This window comes from Guillardia theta, assembly GCF_000315625.1.
Source record: "Guillardia theta CCMP2712 unplaced genomic scaffold GUITHscaffold_96, whole genome shotgun sequence".
Classification (NCBI taxonomy): domain Eukaryota; class Cryptophyceae; order Pyrenomonadales; family Geminigeraceae; genus Guillardia; species Guillardia theta.
In genome coordinates this window covers 215065-235385 of record NW_005434578.1, presented here as the reverse complement: position 1 = coordinate 235385, position 20321 = coordinate 215065, and the positions used below count along the sequence as shown (strand labels likewise).

General features: G+C 57.6%; 6 protein-coding genes across 6 annotated transcripts; 3 read left to right on the top strand and 3 right to left on the bottom strand.

Annotated features, from left to right (window-relative positions):
* Nucleotides 1-546: 546 nt before the first annotated feature.
* GUITHDRAFT_116507 (hypothetical protein) lies at nt 547-1919 on the bottom strand (the record flags this gene model as incomplete). Its single annotated transcript, XM_005824314.1, has 4 exons — nt 547-625; nt 998-1227; nt 1273-1560; nt 1605-1919. The coding sequence occupies 4 exons, from the start codon at nt 1917-1919 to the stop codon at nt 547-549; spliced, it is 912 nt and encodes a 303-aa protein (XP_005824371.1).
* Nucleotides 1920-7389: 5470 nt separating this feature from the next.
* Nucleotides 7390-9838, top strand: GUITHDRAFT_145085 (hypothetical protein; the record flags this gene model as incomplete). The annotated part of the gene is made up of 14 exons (XM_005824313.1): nt 7390-7829; nt 8005-8058; nt 8110-8260; nt 8431-8481; nt 8526-8590; nt 8618-8755; nt 8803-8868; nt 9061-9094; nt 9141-9200; nt 9248-9373; nt 9422-9469; nt 9542-9604; nt 9653-9723; nt 9769-9838. The coding sequence occupies 14 exons, from the start codon at nt 7390-7392 to the stop codon at nt 9836-9838; spliced, it is 1437 nt and encodes a 478-aa protein (XP_005824370.1).
* Nucleotides 9839-10044: 206 nt separating this feature from the next.
* On the bottom strand, nt 10045-13958 carry GUITHDRAFT_116505 (hypothetical protein; the record flags this gene model as incomplete). Its single annotated transcript, XM_005824312.1, has 16 exons — nt 10045-10100; nt 10154-10189; nt 10271-10313; nt 10633-10734; nt 11055-11138; nt 11182-11227; nt 11270-11307; nt 11542-11747; nt 11797-11914; nt 12270-12354; nt 12529-12566; nt 12784-12834; nt 12996-13076; nt 13348-13422; nt 13665-13789; nt 13904-13958. The coding sequence occupies 16 exons, from the start codon at nt 13956-13958 to the stop codon at nt 10045-10047; spliced, it is 1239 nt and encodes a 412-aa protein (XP_005824369.1).
* Nucleotides 13959-16724: 2766 nt separating this feature from the next.
* On the top strand, nt 16725-17261 carry GUITHDRAFT_145083 (hypothetical protein; the record flags this gene model as incomplete). Its single annotated transcript, XM_005824311.1, has 1 exon — nt 16725-17261. One exon carries the CDS (start codon nt 16725-16727, stop codon nt 17259-17261), a length of 537 nt encoding a protein of 178 aa, XP_005824368.1.
* A 345-nt stretch (nt 17262-17606) lies between these two features.
* GUITHDRAFT_165502 (hypothetical protein) lies at nt 17607-19215 on the top strand. The gene is made up of 5 exons (XM_005824310.1): nt 17607-17928; nt 17978-18533; nt 18622-18677; nt 18783-18848; nt 18898-19215. Exons 1-5 carry the CDS (start codon nt 17843-17845, stop codon nt 19079-19081), a joined length of 948 nt encoding a protein of 315 aa, XP_005824367.1. The 5' UTR covers nt 17607-17842; the 3' UTR covers nt 19082-19215.
* Nucleotides 19216-19229: 14 nt separating this feature from the next.
* Nucleotides 19230-19619, bottom strand: GUITHDRAFT_116502 (hypothetical protein; the record flags this gene model as incomplete). Its single annotated transcript, XM_005824309.1, has 4 exons — nt 19230-19269; nt 19317-19441; nt 19487-19555; nt 19599-19619. 4 exons carry the CDS (start codon nt 19617-19619, stop codon nt 19230-19232), a joined length of 255 nt encoding a protein of 84 aa, XP_005824366.1.
* Between the last annotated feature and the right edge of the window lie 702 nt (nt 19620-20321).

Sequence of the window (20321 nt, the reverse complement as noted above, 5' to 3'; positions counted from 1 at the left end):
GAGGAGGAGGAGGAGGAGGAGGAGTGGTACGGGGAGGAGGGAGAGTGAACGATGGGGAGTTGAGGAGGAGGAAGATGGAGAGTGATGAGATGAGGAGAGTGGATACGCTGAAGGCTGCGAGCAGGCGAAGCAGCTTGCGCATGAGATCAGGAAGCAAAGGCGGGAGGATCTGAAAGGGTTCACGGATGGGGTCAGGAAGGAGAAGGAGGAGCTGCTCAAGCTCTACATCCTCTTCTTCGTTGCGATGCTCGCAACTCTTGTTCGTCTCTTCTTTACTGATAGCTAGTAAATCCTCAGGTTCCTCCTCATCCCTTCCTAACCTCCCCCAATCCCCTCCTGCTCCTGCTCCTGCTCCTGCTCCTGCTCCTGCTCCTGCTCCTGCTCCTGCTCCTGCTCCTGCTCCTGCTCCTGCTCCTGGCTCCTGGCTCCTGGCTCCTGCTCCTGCTGCTCCTGCTGCTCCTCCGTTTTCCTTCCTCCTCCCCTCATCCCACCCCGACTCGTCTCTTCCCCTCATCAAGTGCTCTTCCTCTCTCCTCATCCTGCTGCTCACATGAGCGAGTCCTTGAGGACGATCAGCGCCTTCACTTGCATCTCCTGCGCCTTCGCCACCCGTTGCAGCATGATCCTGAGGTGAGAGTGAGAGGAGACGCGGGGGAGAGGAGGAGGAGAGAAGAGACGAGAGAGGCAGGGGGCAGAGGCAGAGGAAGAGGCAGGGGTAGTAAGAGTTTGTGGAATGCTATGCGAGGAAGGGGACGGCAGCAAAGAGCAGATGAGGTAGCTCAACGGTACAATGAGGGTCATGCAAGGTAGAAGATCGGCGGGGAGAAAGGAGGAGGGAGAAGGGAGGAGGGAGGTGGGAGGAGGGAGGAGGGAGGAGAGGGGGGGGAGAAAGGGAAGAAATGGAGGAGGAGGGAGGAGGGAGGAGGGAGGACAAGGAGGAAGGAAGGGGGGTTCGGGGAAAGGGACGAGGGAGGAAGAGAGGGAGGTGAGGGCGTACTTCTCCTGCTCCTGCAGTTCGAGAATGAGTCGATTCATTCTGCTCCTTTCCTGCTCCTCCTGGATCAGCTTGTCCTGGTACACCAAGTCCGCCATGTTGTGCTTCTGCGCGATTGCTTTCCTCCTCTCGTACTGGCCCTTCCCCGATGACATCTCCGCCACTGACATCTTCAACTTCTTCTTGTCCTCCAGGACCCGCCGAGCGATCTCCTCCCTCTCCCTCTCGTTCTCCTGCTCCACTCTCAGCCTGACGAGACCAGCAGTACCTCTCCTCACCTTCTTCTCCTGCCTGACCTTGCTCGCCAGCTCCTGCCTGCTCATCACCAGCGAGTCCCGCAGGTTTCGGATGCTCATCTGACGCTCTTTCTTCTCGTTCGCCTTCGCCTCGATCTCCAGCTGCAGTTGCTTCCTCCTCTGTGCCTTCTCTTTCTCCTTCAACCGCCTCCTCTCCTCGATCTGCGCCCGCAGCCTCCCGATCTCCTGCGCTCGCTGCTTGCTGATCTCCGCCACCTTCACCGCCCTCTGCTCCTCGAACGCAAGCTTTGCCAGTCTGCTCTTGAGCATCTTCCAGCCATTTCACACTTTCGCATCATCACGCAACTTCTCACCTTGTACGCGTCCTCCGTGTGTTGCCGGGCATGTCGCAGCTCCTTGAGCCCGGACCGGGAGCAGGTGCTGCCGCTGGCAGAGACGAGGGAAGCGCGAGAGATGTTGTTAGGGAAGTCAAAGTGCATCGAGTTGGAGAGGGTAGAGGCAGAGGAGTAGGCGTTGGTAGACCGAGGCCTGAAACTCCTCCTTGATCGCGACTCTCGCATGCTCTGCCCGTCACCATCCGAAGAGAAAGTCTCGATCTCTTTCGTCTCTCCTCCCTCAATCTGCTCCCCTTGCGCCTCCTCCCCTGCCGACCCGTCTTCACCACTCATTGCGACAAGCTCCTCCTCTATCGCCCTTGTTGCTCTCTCTGCATCATTCGCTGACTTGTTGGTCCACACTTGATCTCGAATATTCAGCGAAGACTAGGAGAGGACTGCAGCTGCTTCAGCAGATTCAAATCTGTTCAGACAAGAAGATGAACATGAGATACGGCACAAACTTCACTCGATTCAACCCATTCCTGTCTCGGTTTCCTATCCTGTAATATCTACTTTTCACCAATCCACAACAAGCCACATTCATTCAACCTCTTCATTTCTTTCCATTCCTCATTCCGTGCCTTCCCTCTGTCCTCTGTCCTTGTTGTTACCACTCGTAGCCTCTCCTCACGTCCCCTCCCCTCCCCTCCCCTCCCTTTCTCCGCTCTTCTCTTCTCGTCTTTTGTCTGAGCCTTTCTTCTGTTCATCTCAGCTCTCCTGTCATCCTCCTGCCTCCTCTTCCTCTCTCCTCTCCTCTCCTTTTTCACTCCTGCCTCCCCGCATCATCTGCATCAACGGAAGGTGTAACAGTTGGTCTTTGACTCGACGGTTATCAGTCCTTTTACTTCTAAATTCCTTGTGCCGTTACACCGAGGGTCCGGGACCCGGGGCGGGCCCGGGGCCGCTCAGCTCAGCAACGGCGGCGTCGGACGGTCGGCCAGCTGAGCCTGATCGGATCAGTGAGTGGCGGGCCGCAGGCGCGGCAGCGGCACGGTACCGCCGGATCATCATTACTGAGTCCTACCAGCCCCGCGAACGGTTTCGGATTTTACCGTACCGACGCCGACGGTACGTACGGTCACGCGTCTGAGTACGGTACCGGGCCCCGCCGGGACTCCGACGGTCCGACCCGGCGTTCGGCCCGCCCGGCAAGTTCGCCGACGGCATGACGCCCAGTGCCACCCCAGCGGGGGCCGGCGGGGCCGGGGCCGCCCTGACTCCGGGACTCCGGGAGGCAAGTTACCTTCGGACTCCCGGACTACTTGATGTCAGTCACGGTCGTCTTTACTCAAAGTTAAGTTAAAAATCAGTACCAGGACAATCAGGAGAGACGAGGCCCGGAGCCTCGGAGGTTTGACCGTGGCTGTGACGCTACTGTCGCACAGGCCAAACGGCGAGAAGAGAAAGACAGCGAGAACCAAACCCAATCCTGCCGACTGCTGTCCCCCAAACTTAACTGATACCTTCACGAGTCACTGTCGTCAGTCGCTCGGAGCCTCGGCCACCGGGCCCGGCGGCGGCGGACTCGGCCCGGAGCCGCGCGCCACTGGTGACCGCCGGCGCTCAGACAAGAGTCAGGCTCGGCATCCGAACCATTGATTCAAGTCTTGGCAGCCATGAATCATCGATGACTCGCTGCCATGCCGCTCTCAGGTGCCTCATGGTAGTTTGGCTCTCCGCGCACTGAGAACTGACTCTCCGTTTGAAGCCCAAGTACTCCAACATGGCATCAGGTAGACAGAGAGACTCGAAAAGACTGACACAATACTTGGAGAACCAATACAAGACCATGAAAACACCAACACAAGACTATGAAAACACCAATACAAGACTATGAAAACACCAATACAAGACTATGAAAACACCAATACAACTATGAAAACACCAATACAACTATGAAAACACCAACACAGACACCCCCGGCTTACTGAGAGAGAGGGAGAAAGGAAGCCTCGGAGAGACAGTGAGACGGGGAGACGGATAGAAGGAGAGACGGAGACAGCCTGGTGTGAGAGAAGGGAGAGCGACAAGGACGGAGGAACGGAGGAACGGAAGGACGGAAAGCGAGGGAGAGCATGTGATATCTGGCAGAGCATTCAAGCAGTCCATCACACTTCATGTCAGTTGCTGACGCCTTGGGGGCCAGTGAGGTGACGCGGGTCTCGACAGGTCAAGATATGCTCAGCCACACGTTTACAACAAGATAGTAGACTTGCATCTTCGTGTATTCTCACTACCACTCTCATCCCTATTTACAAAAACAAAGCAGATGTGTTACAAAGTATAGTGTCACGCTCCCTCTAAGCTTCCTCGCTTGTTTGTTTCAAGCTTGCGGCATGCTCGCTCGAGCTCGATCGCGAGCCTGCGCCTTGACCCTCGCTCGCATCACGCTGTGCAGGCACTCGCTCCCATCGGACACAACCACGACTCTCAAGCTCGGATTGGAGGAGGCAGGGCAGAGGTTGGGCGCTTCCTGGGGGTCTGGTCTGGTCGCGGGAGGGGCGTGGAGTCGGAGGGTGTGTCGCTGTAGGGGGGTGAGGCGGAGAACGGGGGTTGGCTTGCGTCGCTCGAACTGGAAGCTGATCTCGCGGATCATCATGAATGTCTCAGCGCGTGAAGAGAGGCGGGCGGGAGGGAGGGAGGGAGGGAAGGGAAGGGGAAGGGAAGGGAAGGGAAGGGAAAGGGAGGGAGGGAGGGAGGGAAGGTGTTGATGTAGGAGGGAGGGAAGGAAGGCGGTGAGGAGGGAGGGAGGGAGGGAGGGAAGGCCTTTATGTGGGAGGGAGGGAAGGAAGGAGTTGACGTGGGAGGGAGGGTGGAAGGGAGGAAGGGAGGGAAGGTGTTGACGTAGGAGGAAGGGAGGGAGGGAAGGTGTTGACGTGGGAGGAAGGGAGAGAGGGAAGGTGTTGACGTGGGAGGAAGGGAGAGAGGGAAGGTGTTGACGTGGGAGGGAGGAAAGTTTAGGGTACCGGGGCAAGATAGAAGGGTCGCAGAGCCCAATGGATATGGTTTCCTTCAAGGCTTCAAGAAGGTGTAAGACCCCCCCACTAGGTCTGACATTTCTCGAGTCTGTCTCAATGGAAACAGACGAGGGCTTCACCTTGCCGGGCGATCTTCGAGCAGCTGTCACGCTTTCAGCTAGAATACTTTTAGAAATGTGTCCCAAGGGAGCTCATGGAGGGCTTACAAGCTCCTGTGACAGCGTGACAGCCGGAGGCTGACGTGATCATCCCGATCTGTGAGTAAAGTATGTCTACCCGGTTCCCCAGTCTCGTCGCCGCCCCGTCCGATCGGGCACACCGGCCGTACGATGGCAGTGGCTCTTCAAGTTACTAAGTGACTCGGCCCGGACTCGTTGGCGCCGGGGCCGGGCCGGGCACTCAGTGATTGCAGGCCGGGCGGACCATACGGTAAGGCCGCTCTCAAAGGCTCCGCGCCGCGGCAGGACTCCCGTTGTTGTGAATTCAAGGCTCGTATAGTAGCGTTGGGATATCGTCAAGTAGAAGTGATACCAACAAGCCGCATCAGTGGGACAAGGCCATGCTAGTGAAGGCTGAACTTGAAGACTCAGATAAATCAACTTTCAAGTATCATAGTATTTACAAGCAATCCTCATTGAGAAGGATCTAAAGATAGAAGATTAAAGAGGAAGAGGATAAGATCGAGCAAGTAAAACAGAAGATTGAGAAACAGGTCAATCCCGAGAGACTCGCGGCAGTGAAGACGAGAAAGAGGAGGATATGATCACCAATGACAGACGTGAGCCTGGTTTCTTTGATGATCGCAATCCGACAAGTTGAGTAATGCTAGACGAGCGTGCCATACGATGTGAGGAGAGAAAAGGCCCTTCTAGCTCAAGAGGCTGATCGTCATACAGGCTGAGGGATGGACGTGTGCTCGTGCTCCTTGTTGCATGAGCAGACTCGCCTCATGCTTGCACTTTCGCTTTCACAAGCTTCTGCTCCTGCACAGATCGAGCAGGGGGGATATGAACAGAGGGTCAGCAGCTCAGAAGTCTCCTCGAGTGATGCAGTCAAATGTCCGTCTCATGGTCAGACAAGCTTGTTGGCACAAAAGATACGGCAACCAACCTATCCAGCAGAAGGCAGATAGTAGTAGACTTGCATCTTCGTGTATTCTCACTACCACTCTCATCCCTATTTACAAAAACAAAGCAGATGTGTTACAAAGTATAGTGTCACGCTCCCTAAGCTTCCTCGCTTGTTTGTTTCAAGCTTGCGGCATGCTCGCTCGAGCTCGATCGCGAGCCTGCGCCTTGACTCTCGCTCGCATCACGCTGTGCAGGCACTCGCTCCCATCGGACACAACCACGACTCTCACGCTCGGATTGGAGGAGGCAGGGCAGAGGTTGGGCGCTTCCTGGGGGTCTGGTCTGGTCGCGGGAGGGCGTGGAGTCGGAGGGTGTGTCGCTGTAGGGGGTGAGGCGGAGAACGGGGGTTGGCTTGCGTCGCTCGAACTGGAAGCTGATCTCGCGGATCATCATGAATGTCTCAGCGCGTGGAGAGAGGCGGGAAGAAGGGAGGGAGGGAGGGAGGGAGGGAAGGGAGGGGAGGAAGCGAAGGGAAGGGAGGGAGGGAGGGAGGGAGGGAGGGTGTTGATGTAGGAAGGAGGGAAGGAAGGCGGTGAGGTGGGAGGGAGGGAGCGAAGGGAAGGGATGGAAGGCCTTTACGTAGGAGGAAGGGATGGAAGGTGTTGACGTAGGAGGGAGGGAGGGAAGGTGTTGACGTAGGAGGGAGGGAGGGAAGGTGTTGACGGGAACGGAGGGGAGGGAGGGAGGGGCGTCGTGGGTTTGGTGGCAAGCTCTGCAATGTTCCGAGAGTTCGAAGGCTTCCACGGGATGACAGGATGCACCGTGTGCTGTAAAGGCCGCAAGAAGTTGTACCAGGCCCCCCACTAGTTTAGACTTCTCTCGAGTCTGTCTCAATGGAAACAGACTAGGCCCTCACCTTAGCGGTTTGCACAAAGTGCCGCTGAGGAAGGGCTGTAAGGCTTCTCAGCCTATCACGAGGACTAGCACTGAAAAGATTCCTTTTCGAAGATCTGTCATGAGCCTGCTAAAACTGCTTTTAGTGCTAAGTTCAGCTTTAAACGGGGAATTTCCTTCCATCCATATCCGCGGCAGCTCGCGGGTCACGGCACGGCGACTAGACGGATCCGAGGACCCCTTCCCAAGGAGTCGCTAGTCGCCCGAGTTCTTACTAGTTACTAGGCCGCTCAGATAGTCACATGGTCAAGCTCGGCACGGACTCCATGACAGTGGTCGGACGGCGCCGCCCGGCCGGCGACATTCACTTATAATTCAGACTGGCAGCGCGGCAGGGCCGTGAGTTCCCGGCCGGCCGACACTGGCCAGGTCCGGCGACCCACTGGCAAGGCCGCCGAGCCCCGGGCCGGAGCCCGGCGGGCCGCCGGCCGACTCCGGCCCCGGGCCGGCATCATATCCCGGAGTCCGAAGCCCGATCCGATCCCGGCGGGACGGCGGCGAGCCGCCTCGGAATCCGGCACGACCCTAAAAAGCACTTATAAGTTACCGGGGGCGGGCTCGGGTTCAGCGATGAGCGATGAGCGATGAGCTATGAGCGATGGCGGTGGCTGACTCGTCCTCACATGATGACTCGTCCTCACATGATGACTCGTCCTCACATGATGGGAAAGCTCCTCTGCTCCTTGACCCTGCTTGCCGTCATTGCCGTGGGGCGATCGGAGCAAGGGGGAGTTGCAACAGTTTCATCTCATTCTTTACATGAAGATTCTCGTTCAGACGAGCAAACATGTCCTTACCACAACACAACAAGAGCGGAAGATGCATGTCTGCTTTGGAGGTTCCTTGCGGCTGCTGCTGACCTTGCCGATCAAGATTAACGTACACACCAGGGAGAGCGTCGACTCCATTCCCTACGATACTCCATGGACAAGAGAACATGCCGAAGTTCTCAAGGACAGGTGGGATTTCATCATCACCACCACCACCATCATCATCACCATCATCATCATCACCACCACCACCACCACCACCACCACCATCACCACCGTCACCACCACCGCCATCCTTCTCCTCCTCCTCCTCCTCCTCCTCCTCCTCCTCTCCTTCTTCTTCTTTTCTGATGATGACGATGCTTGCTGCTGCTTGGTTCTTGGTTCTGCTGCTCCTGTCCTCCAACTTGCTGCGTTTCTACCTTGCAGGTTACTTACGTCATTTACTCAGCATCATGAGGCATTGTGAAACCCATGGACTGTAAGTTTATCTTGCGCCATGACTCGCAACTCACGCATCTTCTCCTTCTCCTTCATGTCAGCCGTCCATGGCGCCCGTAGGCTCTTGTACGTCCCGCCCTCCTCCTCTGACGCCTAAGTGCAGGTGCTGCCCAAGTCACGAGTGGACCTGTCGAGAGTTCACGACGACGAGGAGCACGTGAGGGGTACTTGCGCGGGCAAGAGCAGGGGTGGTGATGTGGCCTGGCAGGTTGCATGCAGGAATTTTGCATGCGGTAGAACGGGGGACGGCAAGTCGGGAGGAGAGGAAGGAGAGCGAGTGTGCTGCCGGACCCTCTCGTGTCGATCTCTCAACCCCTCGCCTCCTGATTTTCATTGTTGGAGTGCCTGGCTCGGGGAAGGTAGACTGGACAGCTGCTCTCCTGCTCCTCCTCCTGCTCCTCCTCCACCACCACCACTTGAACCCCTCCTTTCCCTCGTCCTCGTCCTCCTTCTCAACCACCGCCTGTTCCTCTTTACTAGTTCCTGCTCCTGCTCCATCGTGTACTCCCGCTCCTGACGGCGCTGTCAGACCGCTATTCTCAAGCGCATAGCTAAGAACATGATCAGGCTGCACCAGCAGGTCAGCCAGCTGAGCTGCTCCTCCCTCTGACAGGTTTGACGCAGGGAAATCAAGACCCGACGCTCGAACAAGTCCTGCAGCAGCTGGACAGGAACTGGAGGAAGGGCCCGTGCGGGCGCTGACAGGCTGCCGTCAGGCCTGGGCATGGCGGGGGCTGCGACGAGACGCACGTGCACGTGTCGGCGGACGAGATGAAGACAATGCTGTCCTCGGAGAGCGTATGGAGTCCGACGACAAGAGGACACGTCATCAACGACGACGACATGACCAGAAGGTAGCCCAGCTTCCTCCCTGCTGCCCCGTCCCACTCCACGGCTGTAGGGCCAACGAGTTGCGGGACGACAAGAGCGAGCAAGACGTTCTGGTGCACTCCCAGTACCTCCACCGGTCTGAGTCTCTTCCCCTGCTTTCTTTCCTTCCTTCCTTCCTTCCTTGCTTCTTTGCTTCCTGCCTGCCTGCCTGCCTGCCTGCCTGCCTGCCTGCCTGCCTGCCTGCCTGCCTGCCTGCCTGCCTGCCTCTCTTCTCCGTACTGTCCTCGTACTCTCCTCCCTTTTTGTGGCGTTCACTCCTGGTACTCAGCGAGTCAATCTTTCTGGCGGACGAGATGTTCCTGGTGAAGTTGCAGAGCAGCCTTCCCCTCCTCACACTCCCTTCACCAGCTCGGGGTCAGGCGCAGGAGGCACATGGTAATGGAGAAGACGATGACAAGCTTCCAGCAGGTGTTCAGCTGCCCACGTTGCGAAGCTGCCGCTGACGTTGGCTGCAGGTTGACAAGTACATTGACATTGTCAACAACTGCTCTGCTGGGTCCCCTGCTGGGCCCTGTGAAGCCTCCCCGAACTTCAAAGTCGTCATCCTGGCAGCAGAGGCCGAGCTGGACGCATGTTTGCGGGTTGTGCCTGCTGGTTCGTTGGCCGACCAGATGTGAAACTCGTGGCAGGCCAACGACCAGAGGCGTCAAAGTGGACACGTGCTGACTCGCCGCCAGGTGCGTCCACCTCCCCCCCTCCTCGTTCCCCCTCCCACCCCCACCTTGCTGAGCTGCGAAATGTGGCTCTAGATCCAAACGCAGCACCAGCGTTTCCGCCGCACTGTCGAGCAGCTGCTGGGCAGATCTCGACAGGTTGACGAGCTGAGAAGTGATAGCAGCACGTGACGTCTCACGTGACAGGGCAGCAAGGAGGGGCCGTCAACCCTGACCCTGTGGGTCTTCGACACGACACCCGTGCTCGAGAGCCTAATGTCGCCAGCTGCCTCCTCTGCGCCTCTCGACTGACCAGCTCACAGGAGGAAGGAGGGTCTGCTGGAGGCCAGCAAGAGGATTCGGCTCAAGTCAAAGTCAGTCATCAGCGTATAAGCCGATCTCCCCTACCAGCACGTCCTACTTCTCCCTCTCCACCACTTCCTCCCCCCCTTCCACTCCCTCCCTCCGTTTCCCTGCGGTTCCGGCTGCAACTACTTCTCCCTCCCTCCCTGCTCCTGCTCCTGCTCCTGCTCCTGCTCCTGCTCCCCTCCCTCTCTTCCTCTTCTCTCCCTCCAGCTGTCGTTCTCTTGTTTATTTCTTCAAATGAAGGGCAAGAAGTCAAAGATCATCTCGAGCCCGTACAAGGCCACCACTCCTGCACCCACGTTCTCAGCTCGACCGCAGCTGGGCCTCGTCCTCTCCTCTCACCTCCTACAGCGACGTACTTCCACATGCCGTTACCCCCTGCCATCAGGTCAGACTAGCTCGATGATCAACACTCCCAGCATGCCTCCTCCTCCTGCCGCCTGCCCAGCGCTCTCGGACCCAGCTGCTGCTCCTGCTGCTCCTCCTTGGGGCCTTGCTTTGGCTGCCCTATCGTCAGGACGAGGAGATCAAGGAGCTGCAGGCTCACTGGGAGGAGGGGAAGGAGCGGCACGAACATTCTCACGAGCAACGAAGAAGCTGTCCGGATCGTTGACGTTCTGCCGCTTGCGTGAGGAAGGCTGAAGGGAGCAAGAGGAGACGAACAACAACACAAGGAGAGGGGGGGAAGGGCAGGGAAGAGAAGAGGGGCAAGAAGAAGAGAAGGTGAGGGAGAGAGAGGGAGAGGGAGAGGGAGAGGGAGAGGGAGAGGGAGAGGGAGAGGGAGAGGGAGAGGGAGAGGGAGAGGGAGAGGGGCAGGTCACCTGCACAGCAACGATGCTTGGCAGCATCTGCTGGAGACTTTCAAGAGCATCGCTGGGACTGTCGCCGGGCATGACATGCGCGAAGAACTTGATGACGCCGTTCTGAGGGCCCGTCAACTGCTCCTGCTTCACCTGCCCCTCCTGCTCCTGCTCCTGCTCCTGCTCCTGCTCCTCTCTGCTGCTGCTGCTGCTGCTGCTTCCTGCTCCTGCTCCTCGTGCTCATGCTCGTGTTCCTGCTCGTGCTCTTACTGATCCTCCTGCCCCTGCTCCTGCTCCTGCTCCTTTCTCCTGCTCTTGCTCATGCTCCTGCTTCTGCCGCGCCTCGTCCTCCTCGTCCATCCCTATCGCCACTACCACTTTCTCCTCCTTCACTTCCTCGCTGCCTGTTTTCTTCCACTTCGCAGTCTCCATGTCGGACTCACCAGCGGGAAGCAGAGGCGGCTGGGGAGGATCCAGGAGGAAGCCTTCCCCTTGCTCACGGCCTCCTCAAGCACGCTCTTGCTCCCCTGCTGCAGCTCAGAGCTGGACTCGAGCTGGGAAGCTCCTGACCTTCTCCGACGCCTGCAGCTCCCATTCCTCCAGGAGCATCGAGACCCTGCTGGCAGTCAGCTGGAGACTGCAACGAAGCGGCGCAAACCTGTGCGAGATGGTGGCGACGAGGTCCTGCTTGATGGCCTGACGTCCAGCAGTCAAGGGGAGGGTGAGCGAGTGGAGGAGAGAGGTGTTAGTGGAGGATAGAGGAGGGGAGGATAAGAAGAGGAAGAGAGATTTGAAAGAGGAAAGGAAAAGAGGAGGAGGAGAGACGAGGAAAAGAACGGGGAGGAGTGGGGGGGAGGAGAGGGAGAGGAGGGTCGGGTGAGGAGGGAGAAGGCAGAGCGGAGCAGCAACACAACAAGAGCTGTTGGTTACCCGCTCAGCCATTATCGAGCTTTCCGATCCCATCACAATCCCGTAACTCATGATCTCCCCAGAGATATGAAGGGCCTCCTCCCCCCCCCCCTCCTCCTCCTCCTCTCCGACCCCGACTGGGAGTCCAGAGTGCAGACCGGAGCCAGCAGGAGAGAACAGTCTTAGCTCCAGCTCCTGCGGCTCAGCTCCGCCCTTGCTGGACTTGTCTGTTTCCTTCACGTCACCACCCAACAGCAAGGAGCTGGTTGTCCTGACCTGCTTTCCCTTGCTTCCCCTTCCCTCCCTTCCCGCCCCCGACAAGCGGCTCCGAGCTCACGAGCGTATCGTCGATGGTGGAGATGCAACTGGAGATGCAGGAAAGTTTCTCGCGAACCTGCGCTAGTAGTCAGCGCTCTCATCCTCTTCTTGCCCCCCCCCCCCCCCTCCCCTCGACCAACACCCCACCATACCGTCCTCTCTCCTCCCTTCTAGGCTTCTCTATACCCCTCAATAACATCCTCTCTCCTCCCTGGCTTCTAGGCATCTCTGTTTCTACTCATCCTCCTGATCGTCTTGCTTGGTGCCACATTTTAGCTCGTGGAGCTCCTCCTTCTTTCCTTCCCGTGCGTCTCAAGTTTCCTCCCTTCCTGTCCCATCCTCGTCCTTGTCCTCGTCCTCGTCCTCGTCCTCGTCCTCGTCCTCGCCCTCGCCCTCGCCCTCGTCCTCGCCCTCGTCCTCGCTATCATCACCTTCCCTTCCAACAGGCTGTTCAGCTTCCCGCTCTTGGTCGCCTCTTCCACCCGCGGGATGCTGACGGACATCGAGAAGTGAAAACTAAACGGAAAAGATAAGTCAGGACCTTGAACCTTCGATGCCCCTCCTATCTCCTCCTCCTCATCCCTCATCCCCACCCCCGCCAGTGTCCCTGTCCCTGTCCCGTCCTTGTTTGGTGCTTATCTCACTCCATCAAGACCCCCAACAATCTCCCTCGCCATCCTCCTCCTCTACCTGCTGTTGACTCCAACAAAGCCTGAGAAAACATCGCCCTGAAGCTGATGCGGATATGAGCAGCATGGCAGATTGAATGATTGAAGAAGGGAGAGAGTTCAGCAAGGATGCGATGGAGGAGGGCAGCACAGAGCAACGGATCAAGCAGCGAGTGAGTGAGTGAGTGAGTGAGTGAGTGAGGGAGTGAGGGAGTGAGGGAGGGAGAAGTCCAGCAGGGAGATAAGAAGAGGAGGCAGGAAGACAGCAGACAAGTACCTTGAGCTCAGCAGGATGGCTGCCTTTGGACGAATCTTTCACGTTGTACGCCTGTCGAGGATGTGAGGGATGAAAGAGACGGCAGCGGAGTCGGAGAAGACACGCAGAGACGAGAGGAGGGATGAGAAGCAGAGGATGAGGGAAGGAGAACGCATCATCAGGTAGCACTGGTCGGGTGCAGCAGGAGGGAGAGCAGCAGGGGCTTCTTGTACCTTGCAGGTGCTCTTCCTGGTCTTGGAGCACATATGGAAGAAGAGTCGCTCAGCCCCGATCTCGCTCTCCTCCTGCTCGTCCTGCCGATCTCGTTACGAAGAGACTCGAAGATCGTGAGGAAAGCAGGACAAGAAGCCATATGAGATGTAAAACAGATCATAAACTGATCCCCCCACGAACACACTGACGCAGGCATCATCATCATCATCATCACATCAACATTAATCCTTCTCTCCATCATCGTCCATGTCAAAGTCCTTCTCCTCCTCCTCCTCCTCCTCATCATCATCATCATGATCATCAACTTCAAAATAATCTCCATCATCTCCATAGTCGTCGTCGTCATGATACCAGGAAGCAGATCGTTGACTGCACTCGTGCCAGCCTCCGCAAGGTGGAGAAAGCCATGTTCGCCTTAGCGCCCACCTTTTCGAGCAGGTCAGCTGAGTCATTCATAGAGGCACGTCGGGGGGGCGCGGAGGAGGGAGGAGGGAGGAAGGAGGAGGGAGGAGGGAGGGAGGGAGGAGGGAGGGAGGGAGGGAGGGAGGGAGGGAGGAGGGAGGAGGGAGGAGGGAGGAGGGAGGAGGGAGGAGGGAGGAGGGAGGAGGGAGGAGGGAGGAGGGAGGTATGCATGTCATCCTTTGTTCAACTGATTCTCAGCATCGAACCTGATCCGTCGGGCAGAAAAAGTAGATTCCCATCACCATCAGCCCTCCCGGCAGCATCCTCTGAACTTCCCGAGCATGTTCGAACATCCAACTTTCGTCGACAGAGGACCACGTTCCCTTCTCATCTACACACGAATCATTATCGTGAGGAGGAGGCAAAGGACGCGTGGCATAGGACTGACAAGAACTATGAAGCACGAATGCATTGGACAGAGCAGAAACATGAAAGTCGCACTTACCGCCCATGTCAGGAGTGGGGATGAAGAAGAGGACCGTGTCTCTCTGAGGAGTCATTCTCCCAACAAGAATCCCTGTCCCCACCAGCTCCTTCCTCTCGAACCTCCTCCCCATCTCCTCCTCCACCGCCCCAGCCGCCGCTACCACCACCCGCATTCTGGTTTTTCGAGGTTGATGAACTTTTGGCAGTACAGTTCGTTGATCACTTAAAGAAGGCCCTGCAATAGTTCTTCCTACCTCTGTGCACGGTCCGGCGACCGGCGCCGGCGGGGCCCGGTCACCGGGTGGCACTGCCAGGCCTGAGTGCCACGCGAGTCCCGGGCCTCTTTCACTCGCCTCATCCCACATCGTGGCGGACTCGCCCTAGTATGATCATGGTCACTGGCACAACAATACTAGTCCTCCGATACTGAAATGCGCCCGGCCGCCAGTGGCCACACTGTGACATGCCAGAGTCCGGGCCGCCGACTGCCACACCGGGCAACTACTACCCCGGCCCGGCCGCCCGATTTTCAAGACTCTGAGAGTAACAGTGCCTGCCAGTAGAAGTTATCTGAAGCGGGGCCCCGCGGCCTGACCGTACTGGTGACCTTGCCCTTTTTACTCAAAGTTGCTGCCCGCGGCGCCGGTGCCGCAGTCCGGTCAGTGTCACTGAGCAGTGCCAGGCACGGCCCGGTCTCGGAACCGGATCCGATCACGGGCTTTTATGTTACTCAAAGAATCCGATTGCTCTCACCGTGGCACCTGCCGGCCAGGCGCCGGCCAGGCCCGCGGCGGGCCGGGCCATCGGTGTCACGACCGACGCGCCGCCGAGTCAGTCTTTTATCATAGTATTATAAAACTATCCTGATTGTCCTCGTACTGATTGTTTACTTATCGTTGAGTAAAAGACTCACCGACCCTCATCACTTGCCAAAAAAAATTATCAAAAAGAAGTTTTACTACACAGCCCGGTCGAAGCAGGTACAATATAAAGGAGACTTAGCTCCAGATAAAACACTAGTAGCACTTCTTGATCTCCCATCTCTGTAGTAAAATACTCCTGTAGTAAACCCCTTTGCCCTTTACTTGACTAGACCAGGCCCACTGCACCAACACGCGCACTAGCACCACCACGCGCAGCAGCAGCACCAGCATGCCTTCTCTTGTCGACCTCCTGATCAATGGCGACGCATCCTCGCACTCTCTCTTGGCAGGCAAGACCAAGGTTGGGCTCCTCCTCACTCTCCAAGTCGCCATCTCCAACCTCTACAAAGTCTTGAGCGCTGTTGTGTCATGGGACCCTTTGCGATCAGACATGTCGGAGAAGAGGCTGGGCGAATGCGCTCGGCCATCGAAACAGGTCCCTCGCAGACGCCACAGCGAGCTCATCATGAAGACGCATCCTCCAGCCTCCCCAGCTCGTAACTTACGAGCCCCCAACGATTCTGCTCGGATGACCGCAGTTGGCGAGCAGAGAAGACCGCAAGTCATGGCGAGCGGCTGCATACTGATGCAGCACTCAGCCCATCAGATGACAAGCTGCAACTGCCGTCGCTGCTTGGCTCGTATCCAATCAGAGCTCCTTGCCTCATTCGAGGAGGCTCGAGCGCAAGGACACATTGTTGTCACATCTCAGCGCCAGGAGAAGGCGGCAGGTCAAGCGCAGGGATGGAGGAGACGGGATGCTTGAGGACGAGAGTGGAGCAGAGCAGACAAACAGACAAGACTCGAAGAGATGGCGGCATGTACAGTATGAGGAAGGAGGTATGAAGGAGTCTACCAGAGGCCCTTGCGTGTAAGATAACGGATTAAACTTGCATACAACAGCGCACTATCAGAAGCTTTCCCATGCCTTGCTACCTCTCCACAGCCGAAGCTATCCTCACTCCACTGCCACACTCCGCATGCTCCTTGTTTCCCCTTGCTGCCCTTTCCCCTTGCTGCCCTCCCCCTTCTGGTTTTTGGTGCCAATGCAGGCTACTGGAGGCCGATTTTTCCTGGACTTGAGCATGTCACATGTTTTTGAAACTGTGACTATTATGGGGTTCCGGACCTGACTCGGAGCAAACTTGCTGTAAGCAGCAGCACAGAGGAAGATCCGAGGGCATGGAAATGAATATGCTCAGCACGTCCCGCCAAAGGCCTTTCTTCCCATCATCGCCAGTACTGATGATGGACTCGGAAGTTCCAGGATGATGAGTTGCGCTTTCGAAAGTTCTGTGGTGGCTGGCAGACCGCTCGGCGAACAAGGGAACGGCAGCGCTGGATGGCCTCTTAGCGGCCTTGCAAGATGTCGGAGTCAGGTGATCCGACTTGAAAACTGCCGCATCCGGTCCAGCATCTTTCGTCAGCTCAAGGCCTCCCTGTCCTTCGCTGCCATAATCGCAGGTGCGTTCCGGTACTGTATGCGTCTCATTCCTTCGGCGGCGGCCACAGCCCGACCGTACATGGCGGAGTGAGCTGGCACGCACGCCGGCGAGGGAATGGTCCTGCGCGCGGCGCAGTGAAGAGACCAGTATCAGTTTCAAGTTTGCCAGGGGCATAGCAGCAGTGGGGCGGATAAGGGTTGCTTGTCTCTTCTCTTCTCCCCGTGTTACCACTACTATCATATAAGCTCACTAGTAAACTTAACTTTGGACCCTCACAAACCGCAGGAGACTTTTGGTCTATATAAAACCTTATAACTCCTGGAGCGGAGGCTCCTGGCCATTTTTGTTTTTGATCTCCGATCTCTGTAGTAAAATACTCCTGTAGTAAACCCCTTTGCCCTTTACTTGACTAGACCAGGCCCACTGCACCAACACGCGCACTAGCACCACCACGCGCAGCAGCAGCACCAGCATGCCTTCTCTTGTCGACCTCCTGATCAATGGCGACGCATCCTCGCACTCTCTCTTGGCAGGCAAGACCAAGGTTGGGCTCCTCCTCACTCTCCAAGTCGCCATCTCCAACCTCTACAAAGTCTTGAGCGCTGTTGTGTCATGGGACCCTTTGCGATCAGACATGTCGGAGAAGAGGCTGGGCGAATGCGCTCGGCCATCGAAACAGGTCCCTCGCAGACGCCACAGCGAGCTCATCATGAAGACGCATCCTCCAGCCTCCCCAGCTCGCAGCTTACGAGCCCCCAACGATTCTGCTCGGATGACCGCAGTTGGCGAGCAGAGAAGACCGCAAGTCATGGCGAGCGGCTGCATACTGATGCAGCACTCAGCCCATCAGATGACAAGCTGCAACTGCCGTCGCTGCTTGGCTCGTATCCAATCAGAGCTCCTTGCCTCATTCGAGGAGGCTCGAGCGCAAGGACACATTGTTGTCACATCTCAGCGCCAGGAGAAGGCGGCAGGTCAAGCGCAGGGATGGAGGAGACGGGATGCTTGAGGACGAGAGTGGAGCAGAGCAATCAAACAGACAAGACTTGGAGAGATGTCGGCATGTACAGTATGAGGAAGGAGGTATGAAGGAGTCTGCTAGAGGCCCTTGCATGTAAGATAACGGATTAAACTTGCATACAACAGCGCACTATCAGAAGCTTTCCCATGCCTTGCTACCTCTCCACACCCGAAGCTATCCTCACTCCACTGCCACACTCCGCATGCTCCTTGTTTCCCCTTGAGTCCTGCTTGCTCATCGTGATTGACATTGAGCTCAGCCTGCCTTATGAGGCACACCTTGTATTCTGAGGCGGGCTTCTTGGTTGGTCCATGCAGCGTCATGCGTGTTGGGCGCTGATGCAGGGGGAGCGGAGGAGGAGGAGGGGCTGACGAGCAGGAAGGGGAGCAGCTTGTAGCGTGAGACGATCGTTGAGAGAGGAAGAGGAGGAGAGATGAAAGTGGGGGAGGAGGCCTAGGAGCCTCGAGGCACCCTTGGAAAGGAGGTGGTTTGAACGCTGTTGCGGAGGACGAGGTCACGGTAGGGCTGGAGCTCCTTGCCAGGGAGAAAGACGAGACAGAGGAGTAGAGATGACAGGATCGCATCCTGTGCATGGCCTCCATATCTCACACCAGCTCTGGTTCTTCGGCGGCCTCACGCTGGCCTTCAGTGTCAGGTGCAGACATGTTGCCTTGACCCCTCACGCTCTAAGCATTTGGCGGCAGTGAGATTGTGTTCGGCGCTCAGATGAACTCGATCACGCTGCTGAGCGATGGGTTCCACAACCTCGCGGATGCTGGAACCTACGGGATAGCCATCATCACCAACCGAGCCCAGCTCGCAGGGGGCGCGGAGAGCCACAGGATCGGGGTGCTGGGGGGGATGGTGACATGCACGACGACGCTCGTGCTGACGTTCTTTGCGGGGATGGAGGCGTTTCAAAGACTGTTCGTCTCCCCACACACCAAGGAGATTGCTCACATCGGCACCGCATACTTCGTGGTCGCCGTCCTCGGCATCGTCCTCAACGCCGCGGCAATGTTCAGCCTTGGAGGGCACGGACACTCGCACGGAGGTCTTCCTTGCCATTCAGATCAGTTACCCAGTGTGGAGGATGAACTGACGGTTGACGATTCTTGCGATGCAGCGCATGGCGGATGCCATGGCCATGGACACGGACACGGACACGGGCACGGCCATGGACATGCGCACGCGAAGAAGGAGTGCTGTGAAGAAGAAGGCTTGTACCAAGGAGGATCAACGAGCTCCTCTCGCCTGCAGGTCATGCATGTCTCCAGGAGGAGGAGGAGGACGAGAGAGGAGAGGAGGGAGAGGAGGACGATGAGGAGATCGCTGAGAGCCATGGCAGCCCAGCCCAAGTTTCCAAGAGGAGCAGCTGCAACGCGACATGAACATCTACGCTCTGTGAGCCCCTGCTTCTGCTTCTTGCTGCTGCTGCTTCCTCTGCTGCTGCTGCTGCTGCTGCTGCTGCTGCTGCTGCTGCTTGGCATGTCTGACGTGTGCTCGAAGGTGGCTACACACGGCTCAAGACGTCTTAGGCTCCATCATCGTCCTCGTGTGCGGTCTCATCGTCAAGTGAGTGGCGGAGGCAAGCTCGTGACGTCACCATCTCATACGCTCACAGGTTTGGCTCCTTCCCGGGCTCGCGGCATGCAGACTCAGTCGGCGGCCTCGTCATCTGCTCCCTCGTGTGGCTCACTACCGTCCCGGTGTGGGTCGACGGGCTGCGGGAGCTCACGCGGAGGCACTACCTTCCCTTCTCCCACGACGGCGGGCTGGTGAAGCGATACGACGCTGCTATGGGGTAGGGCTCCTTAACGCTCCACGAGCGACTCGAGATGCAAGATTTTTTCCCTGCCATGGCAGGCAGGAGGGCAAGACATGAGGAGGTTCATTCCTAGGGAAGTAGCGGGGTTAAGTTGGGAGTACAGGAGGAGGGCTGGATTGCGCGTTCTTTCACGTGGTGAAGAATCCTCCTAGAGAGTTGCGAGCGTACCTGAGGATCGATCAGAACTGAGGACGCGAGCACGGCCGGAGCCCCACCCGTTGTTGGTCTGGGGAGAGTGAGGGGTGATCATCGGCTCGCACAGGGGCCTTCCTGAATGCCCGTGAGTTGTAGACTTGGGCAGCTGGACGGAGGAAGCAAGGATCCCCTCCACCATCGGATCCTGTCCATCACCATGTCAACTCACGCTCGCAGACGCGCCTCCTACCAGCTCCTGCTGTAGCGTCCTGATGGCGTAAGGAGGGTCGAGGGGGCTGAGCCTCTTGGAGGGAGGAGGCTGCGGGAAGGTTGAGGAGGAGGGAGGAGAGACGGAATCTCACCATGTACTTCATCTTCGTCATTTTCTCTCGCTCGTCTGCCTGCGTCTACAAGATCCCCGTGAGTTTGTTGGAATGGGAGGAAAAACTTCAGATCTCCTCCCTTTCCTGCCCGCCATGTTGAGGCGACTCTACTTCCGCTCCATGCCTCTACGCCCTCTCCTCCTCCTCCTCCTCCTCCCCCCCCCCCCTTTCCCCCTCTCTCTCCCCCTCCTCCTCCTCCTGCCCCCGCCGTCCCTTCTCGCATGTGCCCCCTTTTGTGCCATGCGGTTCGCTCAGACAGTCTCACGGACCTACTGGGTATCCCACAGTTTAACCGCTGACCTTTTCGCAATGCACGAAGAGGGAAGGGAGGGAGGGGAAAACCGAGCGGAGGAGGGGGATACGCAGAGGAGGGGCCAGGAGAGGAGGTAGGGGCATACCAAGAAGCAGCAGGAGAAGCAGGGCAGGGGCAGGGGCAGGGGCAGAGGCAGGGGCAGGGGCAGAGGGAGTTGGTAGATAGAAGGAGTTGGTAGATAGATTGACCACAAGAGGTAAAGGTCTTGAGTGGAGGGCTGGCAAGAATTTGCAATCAAATTGGAGTTGAAGGAAGCAAGGACATGGTTGAAGTTATTCCTGGGAAGGAAGGAAGGAATGGAGGAAGAAAAGGAGGATTGAAGCGAGCGAGCGATGCAGGGAGGGAGGGAGGGGAGGGAGGGAGGGAGGGAGGGAGGGAGGGAGGGAGGG

Bases quoted from the DNA above. Each gene is read 5' to 3' on its own strand.
- GUITHDRAFT_165502 (XM_005824310.1), top strand. From the start codon at position 17,843: ATGACAGGATCGCATCCTGTGCATGGCCTCCATATCTCACACCAGCTC. The intron at 17,929-17,977 runs GTGCAGACATGT...ATTTGGCGGCAG, and splicing joins ACGCTGGCCTTCAGTGTCAG to TGAGATTGTGTTCGGCGCTC. The intron at 18,849-18,897 runs GTGAGTGGCGGA...ATACGCTCACAG, and splicing joins GTGTGCGGTCTCATCGTCAA to GTTTGGCTCCTTCCCGGGCT.